The 12,125-nt window shown below is 59.1% G+C and overlaps 2 protein-coding genes across 2 annotated transcripts; one reads left to right on the top strand and one right to left on the bottom strand.

Annotated features, from left to right (window-relative positions):
- Window positions 1-1,500: 1,500 nt before the first annotated feature.
- rsp7 (radial spoke protein 7) lies at window positions 1,501-9,381 on the top strand (the record flags this gene model as incomplete). The annotated part of the gene is made up of 14 exons (XM_002951742.1): window positions 1,501-1,590; window positions 1,662-1,893; window positions 2,846-3,074; window positions 3,171-3,202; window positions 3,498-3,594; window positions 4,212-4,314; window positions 4,582-4,683; window positions 5,105-5,163; window positions 5,529-5,664; window positions 5,918-6,052; window positions 6,469-6,690; window positions 6,883-7,056; window positions 7,388-7,538; window positions 8,245-9,381. The coding sequence occupies 14 exons, from the start codon at window positions 1,501-1,503 to the stop codon at window positions 8,373-8,375; spliced, it is 1,893 nt and encodes a 630-aa protein (XP_002951788.1). The 3' UTR covers window positions 8,376-9,381.
- Window positions 9,382-9,699: 318 nt separating this feature from the next.
- On the bottom strand, window positions 9,700-12,038 carry VOLCADRAFT_117916 (uncharacterized protein; the record flags this gene model as incomplete). The annotated part of the gene is made up of 6 exons (XM_002951646.1): window positions 9,700-9,957; window positions 10,204-10,344; window positions 10,703-10,826; window positions 11,216-11,340; window positions 11,810-11,872; window positions 12,027-12,038. 6 exons carry the CDS (start codon window positions 12,036-12,038, stop codon window positions 9,700-9,702), a joined length of 723 nt encoding a protein of 240 aa, XP_002951692.1.
- Between the last annotated feature and the right edge of the window lie 87 nt (window positions 12,039-12,125).

The following is a 12,125-nucleotide window of genomic DNA, read 5'->3' as shown; positions in this document are numbered from 1 at the left end:
CCAAGATGTTTAGGAGGGGCAGTGATTTCGACATGAGTTTCAGGGAAGAGCAGGCAACAATGCAAGGGAGAGCAGGGGAGAAGAGCAGGCAACAATGCAAGGGAGAGCAGGGGAGAAGAGCAGGCAACAATGCAAGGGAGAGCAGGGGAGAAGAACAGGCAACAATGCAAGGGAGAGCAGGGGAGAAGAACAGGCAACAATGCAAGGGAGAGCAGGGGAGAAGAGCAGGCAACAATGCGGGAAGCCTATCTTGTTGGACTGCTCACTTTGTGGGTGCGTGGAATCCCTTGCAACCCCTAGGTGCGACCCTGGGAGAGTGACCCGCTAACCCAATCTTCTTCGCGGCTTATAAGGGCGTGTGGTCAAACTTCGGATCCTGGCTGAAGCACCGCCCACTGACCCTTTTGGGCCGCATTACCAACTCGCAGATGGAACACGCTGTAAGGCTGAAAGGTTTCGTTGACTTCGACGCTTGAAGCCGCGGTGGAGGATGATTGAGATGCTGTTGGTGTAAGACTCGTTGACTACAAGTACGTTGGTAAGGGAGAGGAAACGTCATGCACCCCGAGGCCGTTGCCTGCATCCTCTGATGTGTTGAATGGATGGAAAGATGGTTACAAACTTCATGAGCTTGTATGGTTCAAACGAACCCGAAGGCTCATGAAACCGCCTTACTCCGGGGCTGTCTGGGCTGCGCGTGGTTGAGGCTGCTGAGGGACCTACGCTTCCCTTAGCCCAAAGTGGTATTGTGGTGATTCGGGGCATAGTTCTGGAAGCTTATTTCATATGCCATGGCAACTCCAGGCTGCAGCGGCACTTGCGGGGACAAGAGCAAAGATTACGGCTATAAAATCTTGCAATGATTCACATCGCTCACATTCACATCAGCACATATCATCTCCCTTAAGATAACCATGCCACGCCATGCTTAACCATGCCATGCTTGCAGCATCGGTTTGCCCAGTCGAAGTAACAAGTTACAGAGATGGGTCGCCTTGCGCACAGGAATGACAAGGATATGCGTAGACCAAGGTGTAGACCGTATTACGCCTGCGTCTACTAAGCTGCACTGATTAAAGTGGCAAGATCCCCCCGGGCCCTGCGTTTATCAGTCCTCAGAAAATCATCTTCTACATGGTCAATAGTCTATAAATACTGTTGATGCATAAAAAAAATTTAGGAATTGCCGTACCTCTGTGTCAACGAATTGAAACAGAATTGCCGCAGCCTCCCGGTGGATTTTCATTTGCGGCTCCTGATGCCACAAATTATAGCTTGGAGACTATTTAATGCACATGATAGGAAGCTCAGCCCAACAGGTTTGACCTCGTACCGTCAATTCTTCGGACAACGAAGCCCGTTTGCTTGGTTTAATTAGCATCCTGTTAATGTAATTAAGGTCTTACTGACACTTTTGTTGCAGTAGTTGTTAGGATTAGCAACTGAGGTCGTCATACTTGCGCAGTTCGCTTGGGGTCCAGCCGCGGACGACGGAACAAGATGTCATCCGCTTACCAGAAGCCCATAAATATTCCCCCAGAGTTCCCGGCGATTCTAAAGGCCTTCACTCGCGAAATCCTTCGAGCGCAAGTGGGTACCTGCACAGAGAAGCACATCCGGAAAACCCTCCTGGCAACGAAACTTGTTTGTTGTTTGTGCAGCCAGCAAACATCTATGAGTTCGGTGCACGGTATTTCGCGGGGCTGCAAGGCGGTGAGACAGAGGCGGACTTATTGGGCCGCCTGGAGAGCGCCATGAACGCACCTGATCGCACAAGTGCTTCACAAGCCAAAGGGGGGATCGACGTTGAGGAGACGGCCGTGATGATGGACCTGGCGACAGCAACATCAGCGGAACTGGAGCCCATCCTTATGAGTAAGCCCAGCCAGTGTCGTGCGTCAGTTCTTCGAAAGGGGACCCGTCCCGCGGCAGTTGGCTCTCCCAACACGGCTAGCATTAAAAACATCAGTAAACGGGCGCGCGGACATGGTGTCAAGAAGGGTATCAGTTGGGCATGTCGTCGTCTTGGCGTAGGGATGCAGCCGGTGTGGGCCCCGGCTAGGTACGCCAGGGCAGATTTGGAGATTTCCGGGTGCCCTCTTAGAGGCCCAACCTGCAGGCCGTGCTCCAGGGCCGCATGCACAGCCCTAAGGAACAGCGCCGGTAGGAACCCGTCACCGCTGCCCCCGTGCCTCGAAAACGTGACGTGGCATACTGTGCCAACTAAGCGGATGGGTAGGAGTCCTCGGGCGCTCGGAGGCCCACACCATCCGAGCCCGCTAACGCCAGGGGGGGTTGATGATGTGTGGGGGGGGGATGGGAGCAGGGGCCCTTCCTGCAGCGCAGCGCTGTTGTGGCGATCCCCGGGAGCCAGCTCACAGCCAAGCCGCTGGGCAACAAGAGCAGGGGTATGGGTGGGTCGAAGCAGCAGCAGCTGCATTCTCACTGCAGAGGGCCCCGTTCCTAAACGGCCTGTGGAGCAACGGGAGACCTAATGCTGAGGCGCGAGGGGCATGATGGCCCTCCCGGGGGGAAAGGAGACAGCACGGCAGCTGATGTTTGTACGGCAGCAACGTGCAGCGGCTGCTGGTTCCATGAGGTCCGCTCCCCAGGGCGGCCTCTTGGCGGCTCTGGGGCCGCGGGAGGGCTCGGGTTGGGGGGGGGGGTGTTTGCCTAACTAGGGTGAAGGCCTCACACCCTGAACGTCCCGCATTCAAGTCCAATAAACTGTTGGGTTGTCAAGGCCGCGGCTGGCTGACGACTGACCGGGGAAACCAGCGCTGGTTCCCCCCTGGTATCCTATTGCCGCCCTCGCTCGGTGTCGTGAACCCACATGAACCCGCAGGGTGGCCCCGCCCGGGCTTAGGTTGGGATGGCATGATGTGGGTCGGTGTGGCGTGCCGCGCTTGGGGCCTGGTTGACAGGTGTTGCTTGTTGGTTCCGGTGATGGTCCTCAGAAGCGTGCCATTGTGGCGCTACTGTGTGTGGCCGCCAACAGCGACTGACCATTCTCCGGTGCAGTCCATACCGCTGCGGCCCTTCGGCTCTTGCTGCCGTCCTATGGCTCAGGGCCAGTGGGTTGCGGCCGGGTGCCTGGGACCTGCCCTGCAGTAGGTCCCCACCCCCACCCCCGGGCTGTCCCTTCACCTCGCCCACCGCTGGGCGGCCAGGCTATACCGGGGTGCGCGCGCTCGGCAGTGGGGTGGGTGGATGAATGGGTGGGTGGTGTTCCAGGCTACGGCTGGCCGGGCTCCCAAGCACCGTCCTGCTGCTCATGTTCGGCTTTGACTCGGCAGCGGCCGGCCTTCGTGGGGAAACCGCGTGCGGTACGGCATCTTCCTGCTGCTTACCCCTCCCCCCCTCCCCCCACAACACACCCGCTGGCCCAGGCCTGTCAGTTTCCTTCTGTTCAGTGTCAACCACCAACCATCAACCACCTTTCCTCGCTTCTGTGTCCCCTCCGTCATCTCCCTTCCCTCTCCTATCCACCCCGCCAGAGCTGTTCATCGAGGCCGATAGGGACCGCAGCGGCTTCCTCGACCGACAGGAGCTTACCTCGGTGCTGCGGAACGCAAATCTACGGCTGAGTGACAGGTGGGATGTGCAAGTGGCGGAGCAGGGGGCCGCGTTTGACTGAGCTGGGATTGTGTCCGCGTTGTTCGCAGTGGGGGCCGCCACGTGAGCGTGAGGGTGTCGAATTTGCGCCATTGGGTGAGAGTGTGTTTGCGTGTGCGCTTGGGAGTGTGAAGGACGCGGAGCAGGTATAACGTATAAGCACTTGATTCCAACGGCACGGATGGACAGGCTCTGTAAGGCACGGGGGCCGGGAGGGGAGGATGAATGGACCGTGACTTGCAGGGCCTTTTGACGCGCCCGTGTGTGGGTGTGGGTGTGTACGTGTATTGGTGGGGAAATGGATGATGGCCTGTTTGCGGGGTGTTATGTGGGAAGGGAGAAGGGGGAAGAACTTGCACCGTGGTCGGTAGGATAAAAAGGATCTGAGGCAGCAAAAAGTCGATTAGGGTGATGTTGTGAGACGGGTTGCTGCTCTTTCAGCGGTGGTGGGGGAGGGGAGAGAGCCACCTGGCGCTGGTTTGTGGGGTGGGGCACTGCACGCCGCTCTGGTGTACGACAGTGCGCTCCCCACCACATACCCTGCCCGCCCTTTACGTTGTACGGCGACCTGTCATCCGCTGCGTGCGCCTGGACAGGCAAATTCGGCAGATCCTGGCGGAGGCGGATGAGAACGACGATGACGTCATCCAGTACAAGGAGTTCCTGCCCATCATGGTGGACGTCATGCAGAGCATCAAGGTACGGCACCCGGAGGGCCAGAACGGAACACATCATAGTAATTGAACGACAGGAAGAGCACTGGAAGCACCAGATCCTAACTGGGCTGTCACCCCCATGTCCGTAAACCTACTCAACCCAGCCCAACCCTTGGAGCAGCGACGGTTAGGGCGAGCCTCCTAATACTCTTAGCTGGTCGCGATTTCCTGTCCCACACACGCACCATCCCCTGACCCCATCCCGCATATACGCCCCCAACCGCCAACCGGCAACCGTCGCCCCGCTAAGGCTAAGGAGCAGGCCAAGGCCATGATGCATGGAGTGGAGTCGATGGTCCGTACGGAGGTGGAGAGCATGTTGCTGCATGGCCTACCGCAGGAGGAGCTGCAGGTGTGTATGTGGGGGGAAGGGGGGGGGAGAGGGAGGGGGGAGGAGAGGTATTGGAGCGAGGGAGGGAGGAGCACGGCAGAGGGGTGCGCTGCAAGGTTCAGGTACACGGCACTCGTCCGTACAGCTGAAATACACATCTACACACACGGTGCCGTCGTATCGGACCGGTGAGAGTATGGCAGCTGCATCCCCGGGTCGTATTTCGTTCTTTTCCTGATGCCGGTCGTCCTTCCGCTTTCTGGAGGTTCCCTTTTGCCTCCTCCTTGCCTTCCCTGTCCTGTCCCCTCCCTCCCGCTGATATCCCTCCCTCCCTACCTACACACACACACACACACACACACCCCACACACACATACACACACACACCACACACCATACCACCTACATCTCCCCCCCACCTCCCCACCCCACACACCCTCAGGCCCTGATGCTCAAGGTGTTCCGGAAGGCGGATGCGGATGGCAGTGGCACCCTCAACAGGTGGGACGAGAGGATGGACTGAGAGACTGAGGTGCTGGAGGCCCTCACTTGGTGCTGGTGGTGTGTGCACTGCTTGCTGACACCTCCCCACAACCACAATATGACACGTACTGTGTATACCACACCGCATCCGCCCTCCCCCTCATAGCGCCCCGCGTAAGAAAACACACACGCGGCCGCCGTCCCGTGACCTTCACATGAAAACACGCCCTGTCGTACCTTGTTCGGTATTGGCTGCCGTATGTTTAGCACTAGGCATGTACTCAAACACATACACGCTCACGCGGAGTTTTCCCCATGCCCCCCTCTCCACCTCTCTTTTACTCTCACCCCGCCTCTCCCCCCCGCGCCTCCTCCCGCATCAGGCACGAGTTCAAGGAGGCCCTCAAGGCTGCCGAGCTGGGCCTTACTCGCAAGGACATCAACCTCATTCTCTCTCACATTGACGTGGACAAGGACGGACTGGTGTCGTACGAGGAGTTCATCCCGGTGTGCTTCCAGGTGGGCTGATGGGGTAAGGTGGAGGGTGTTGTGCGTTTGTACGCATGTCGGTATGTCTTTTTATGGCGAGATGATCCACGAAGGTGCCTGGCCTGAGAGTGCGTGTGTGCGTGTGTCGACGCGCGCGTTCGTGTTTGTGGATTTGACACGACCCTGACTCCCCGCCTCCTCTTCTCCCCGATGCCCCGAACCCCCCTCCGTGGGCTCCCTGACCCCCCCAACGGCCCCCCAACACCCGACCGCCGCCATCCAGGTGCTTGTTGAGCGGTTTAAGGATGAGATCGTGGTGAACGACATCCTCAGCAACACCGACGAGCTGCAACAGATGCTGCTGACCGCCTTTAGGGATGCAGACTCAGAGAACACCGGCCTGCTCACGCAGCGACAGGTAGACGCGGGTGAAGGTGTGCATGTGTGTGTGCGACACGCTGCTTGTCTTCTTCGTGTGCTGACGAGGTGGTGTGTTTGTGCTCTCGCTTCCATACTGCCGTTGCGCCAGCCATCGCTGTATACCCTCCCGGCACCCCCTGCCTGTCTGCCTGCCTGCCTGCCTGGGCCCCCGGACTGCTCTGTTCCAACGGCCCTGTTTCAACCCCGAAGGAAGGCCCTCTTTCCCATTATCCCCCCCTTCTCCACCTTCCCTCTGCAACTACCTGTTGAGACCCTCCCCACCCCCTCTTCAGAACCTGCCTCCGCAGCTCCCCCTCCCGCTTAACTCATTTTTCACGTTTGGATTTGCTCGTCTTCTCCCTGCACCTTACCTCATTACCTGCCCCGCATCCCGTTCCCCGTCCCGCTGCGAAGGTCAAGGCAATTTTCAAGGAGCTGTCGTACCAGGCGCTGGGACTGACGACCCTGCAGACCGTCAGCTTGCTGAGCCAGGCCCCCACCACCCCGGACGGCATGGTGCAGTACATTCAATTCGTACCCCTGGCGGCCTCCATCATTCGCTCCATGAACGACGTGGAGAGCATGAAGAGCAGGATGAGCGCCATCAAGGCGGTGGCGGAGGCGGGAGGAATTCAGGTGGGGGGCCCGTGGGCGGGGCGCAGGCCGTGGTCGCGGGCAGTAGGGTTGTCGGGGGAAAGAGAAAGGTAAGGAGGGGGTTAAGTTACGGGAAAACTGGACAACGTGTGTTTTTTCCCTCACAGACCCCTCACCCGCCTCCCACCCTACCTAATCCTTCCCATTCACCCGCTTCCCTCCCGCCATCCACAGGCCCTGGGCGCTCTGGACCTGGAGCAGCTGCGGGCGGTGTTGTCTGACTCCTTCCAGCGTGTGGACGAGGAGGGCACCGGCCAGCTGACACTGCCCCAGGTGACGGAGGTCATTGAGAGCCTCAACAGCCTGGCGCCGGAAGCCAATCTGGCGCTGTCGGAGCAGCACATGAAGGTACGTGCGGGTTGTGGGGACGTGTGAGGACCTGGTGGGGAGGGGGGCGATGGGGGTGAGGTTAGGGGTGGCAAGTTTACGTTTGTGCGTCGGCAACACCAGCAAGCATCTGTTAACGGGCCCACCCGCGCAAACTCCCTCCTCCCCATTTTCCCATTCCGGATGCAGTCCGATCGGGGGGCCATGTCTCAGTCCTGAGGGCCCCTCTGCCAGTCCCGTCCCGCGCTCCCCATTTCTTTCCTTAGCACGCTTTTCCCTAACCCGGCCCTAACGCCCGCGCTCCTTATTCAACCCGCACGCCTCCCCTCCCTTCCCTCCCCACCCCTCAAAGGCGATGTTCGCCGCCATCGACGCTGACGAGAGCGGCACTGTGGACTGGACTGAGCTGGTCAACTTCATTTGTGATGCACTCGAACACGTGGAGCGAGAAGCGTACATCGCCAACATGGGGGTGGGGGCGGAGCAGGGAGAAGGCGGTGAGGGTGAGGAGGAAGAGGGCGCCTACGAGTAGTTTATAAGGGTTGTGGCAGTGGCACTGGCACTGGCGCTGGCAGTAGAAGTGGGGTAAGGAGGGCATGGGAGGGTGAGAGGCATTTTGGAGGGGGGCTACTTGCAGGAGTGGGGGTGGGGGGAGTAGGGGGACGATGGCGGAGAGAGGGAATAGGGAGGAGGAGGGGAAGGTACCCCCCCACGGGGCTGTGGTCACACGGCAGTTACCAAGTACGCGCAGGAATCCCGCACCGGGATAGGGGGAGCTGTCAGGGGGAGGAAGAAAGGACGTGGGTTGTAACGCGTGCGTGTACGTGCGCGTTGGGCGACATCCAGCGTGGGTGCCGGGGAAAGGGCACAGGTTCCCCGGCATCTGTCCGTAATTACGTAGTGTGTTTCCTGTATTATGTATGTATGTTTGCTTGCGGGAGGGTGGGCGGGCGCCAGCTTTGCCCCTGCTTCGGTCCCATGTCCCATGGGCCCGCGCACATGGCCTGCGATATCATGCGAAGAGTGCGAGTGCGGGTGCATGAGGTGCTGCGGAGTGAAGAAGGGACGCCGTGTCGCCCATCCGGCAGCACACCGCCCCACCTCAATCCAACATCCAACCAGATGACTGACACGCAGATATGGCCCAGAGAACTTGGGCCTGGACAGTGTCCACACTCCTCCCTCCCCGTGGCCTCATGGTGCCGACAGCTGTGCCGTACGTAGTCGTACTGTCTTGGTGGGGTGACGATGCAGGGCGAAGAAAAACAGGCGGTTGGGACAGGCTCGCTTCCGACTGTTTGTATGGTGGGAGAGGTGTGCGGGCCCGATGGCCGTTCTAGCCGCGCGAGGTATAGACACGCAGCACGCACCCATCCCAGCCAGTCGGGGTGGAGCAGTGCCGCCTTTGCCGAAACCCGTAGAGGCTATTTGGGGGCCCGCGGGGTGGGGTGGGTTGGGGCCGTAGCGGGTTGGCATATCAGCCTTCCTCAGAGCCGTTCGTCGGTGTTTTAGTGCATTAAGGGTTTGGGACGGGAAGCACCATCAGCAGCACCACCACCACCAAGTTCCACCCATAAGGGGGGTGGCCGCAAGCTTGTGTGATCCCCGAGGAGCATATGATTGCGTACATGTCCATGTATCAGCCAAGAATGCGCGGAGGGCCGTTGCCTCCCATCATTGGCTTGGTGCAACAGCTGCTGCAATGTGGCATCAGCTGTAACAATGCTTGCCGCCCGACCTGAAGTACGAACAGTACATTATTTTTTTCGGCCCTTGTTGGGCGTATCCGGCACCGGTCGAATCCAGAGTGGATCTTGATTCGGTATGGCTTGGGCTCTCAACCCTCCCCTGACGGGGAGGAAGAAGTTGCTCAGATGCCCGGAAGCGGCCGACTTGGTTGCAAGCCCTCCCATCCTCACACGTGTGCTCATGAGCACCGTGTATTATTGTGGAGCATGCGAGCTCCCCTCTGTTCACCACTACCGCTAAAGGGTAAGCAAACAAGGACGGCCCCTCCCACAAATCCCCCCAGGAAACGGCAGATAATGCGGTATAGCACACTGCGCGTCGCTCGCAGAGTTTTGCGCATGCTGAGTCGTTACGCTGAGTCGAAACACTGAATCCTTCTCAACCTGGGAGGCTGGCAAGGAGCCCAAGGAATAAGCCAGTCAGCAAAGCTGGCTCATCGCACGGGGATGATATCTTTGCAGTTATACTATTGTGGGAGAAGCATGATGGTTGCACTGCCGGACAGAAGCGCCTCTGCCGTGGTGGAGTTATACGGACAGCACCTGCTTAGTTTAAACAGATTTTGTGACCAAAACAATGTAATCAAAATTCTCTGCGTCAAAAAACCGTCTGCGCGACACAGGCTGCCATGTCAATGACAATCTCTTTACCAGTGCGCACGTTACTGCGAGCCGGCCTCAACGGGTAAACCGATGTCGCTTCCCGACCCCGCCTGCTGTGTCCGCAGCTCCCACTATCACCCTGCCCCCTGCAATGGAATGCCCAAGAACGAGCCTCCCACCCGACACGCAGCAACCAGCGCAACGCCCTACCTACGGAACCTCACGCCACCAGACCTCCCCTCTGCCTGGTTCGTGTGTATTCCCCTGCGTCCCAGTTCCTCTCTCCTCCCCCTCTCCCGCCGCCCGTGTGCCCTCACACGAAGCTGTCCTTCCCTGCCAGCACTATCCCCGCCAGCTGGTATGCGTTCCACCCTGCGTGGAAAAGCAGAGGCCCCGCCAGACTGCCCGAACGCAGGTAGAGCACATCGCACACGGCGGACAGCCCGGCAATGGGCAGCAGGTTACCGGGGCCCAGGTGCAGCCCGGCGAAGGCGGAGGAGCTCAGCGCCACGCAGACGGGCAGTGGCAGCACTCGACTGAGGGAGGCCAGGAAGAAACCCCGCCAGAAGGTCTGCGGGGGGGCAGGGGTTGAAGGGTTTTACGGGGTGGGTATTTAGGTTATGCGGGGAAGGGTATTTGAAGGATGACGGCGAGAGCGGTAAAGGGTCTCAGGAGGGGGGAGAGGCGCGAGATGACGGGGGGGGGTGGGGAACTGAGGCGCGGAAGCGTAAAACCCGCGTGCCTGTCCTGCTGTACCCCAGACGCCGTACCTTGCTAAACATTCCCTCACTACCCTGCCTTAATCGGCCTGCCGTACCTCTTCCCAAAGTGGTCCCACGAGACATGACGCCAGGACGTGCATGGCGATGCTTGGAACGTCCCACACCTCCACACACCCGCGGAGCTGGGTCACCAAACTGGCCCCTGGGTCGGGGAGCTGACCGGTCAAGCCAACCGCCTGGAGGGGGCCACGGGCCACAGGATGGCCGCAGGAAGAGGGAGCCCGGTGGGCACCAGTAGGAAGCAGAAGGGACTCAGAAAGGGAAGGACTGTGAAGGGTGGTAGGGCTCTGGAGCGACTACGTGGATTGTGGGAAAACCCGACACGTGAATGGCCCAGGCTTTGCCGAGTTACAGAACTTGCCGCAGCACAAAGGCGCGTATTGAGAAAGAAAGACTGGCTTGGGAAAGCTTTAGTGTTGGGTGGGGAGGTAATGGGGGGATGAGAGGCTGCACAGCAACCGCAAGCATCTAGCGCGGCGGCGTAACGATGCATATGATGCGATACGTACGTAGCTCTATAACGCCGTCGTATACCTGCTCCACGTAGGACCAAATGCCGTACAATACTGGATCAGCAAGTGGGTACGACACCGCTGCTAGTGTCGCCACCGTCAGCGCCAGCGGCCTGTCTATGTCGTATCTGAACAGGCCTGCAGACCTGACCAGCCCCGGCCGGGGTTGAGGACGGCGACGGGGCCGTGAGGGACAGATAGAGGGCGAAAGGAAAATGATCGACAGGAAAGACGCAAAGAAGGCTGATGTTATTGATGTGGTCCCCGGTGCGGGGCGGTGCGAGAAAGCCCCAGGGGGACCGAAAATGGCCCCCACCGCAACGAGCGCCACGTGCGACAACATGATCACCTCGGTCGCTTCAGACACGGGTGTCAGATGGTCGATATTCCTCTTTGTCACGATCGTGTTCCGCAGGCCAACCAGCCAAGCAAGCAACTGCCCTGCCAGGTCATCCGCACGGTGATTTGGCCGCATTTGACCACCCATTCACTCACCCAGCCATTCACCCGCCCACCCACCCATTTACCCATTCACCTGGGCTTGCTCCCACGCAGACCCATGTAAAGTACGGCAACCGCCAGGCAGCTGCACAGCACCTCAAGTCCCAAATGTCGTACGGCGGCACTCCGTAGCTCGTCCAACTCGAGCAGCGCAGATGCCTGGTGTCGCGTGAGGGGTGGGCGGTGTCACCGGAGCGGTGGTGGCATACGCATCAGTAACGTGCAATACACGCGCCTGCCATCCTTTGTCATGCGCTCTGCTGTGCTGTGCTGTGCTGTGCTGTCATGTTCAGCAGCTCACACACTACCTTGTTTTGTCACGAGGTCACCTTCGCGATGAAGGAACGTGAGAAGATTTCCTCACGCGGGTCAAGGTAACACTCGGCAGGGCAACAGCATCCGTTACCGGAAAGCCACCGGATCACCTACCCAATGATAGTGGTGGTGTCGGCAAAATGTCTCAGTTTGCTCCCCATCCGTGCAGCAAAGCTTTACACATCTCCGCTTTCGTATTTTCTCATTACTCAGCTCCCTAATTGACTTACCACCTGTGCCCGCAATGGCACCCTTCAACCCAATAGCCCCTTCACCCCTAGGGGCCTTCCATCCGGCCCTTTTATGTATTTACTTGGGGTGTGGTGGCGGCTGTCGTCGCGCTCAGTACCGCCAGTGCAGCACTCCAGCCCATGACCTGTGAGCGCCGACACACGGCGTGGTGCCCATGGGGTTCGACAAAGTACGACGGGTGTGCGGCCATGTGGAATTTCCATGCAGGGTGTTGCATTACACGCTGCTTCTACTTTGTAAAAAAGGCGAGTTAAACAGAGGGCTTCATCGCGACTCACCCTCCCAACCATCTTGGTAACACATCACAAACTAAAGTTGGATTTCATACCAATCACGCGACGTTTTGAGGTAGATGGAGCTGTTTACCACCTAACACT

The sequence above is a fragment of the Volvox carteri genome (assembly GCF_000143455.1).
Source record: "Volvox carteri f. nagariensis unplaced genomic scaffold VOLCAscaffold_25, whole genome shotgun sequence".
Taxonomy (NCBI): domain Eukaryota; kingdom Viridiplantae; phylum Chlorophyta; class Chlorophyceae; order Chlamydomonadales; family Volvocaceae; genus Volvox; species Volvox carteri.
The sequence above is the reverse complement of the archived record's forward strand: the minus strand, read 5'-3'. Positions and strand labels throughout refer to the sequence as shown.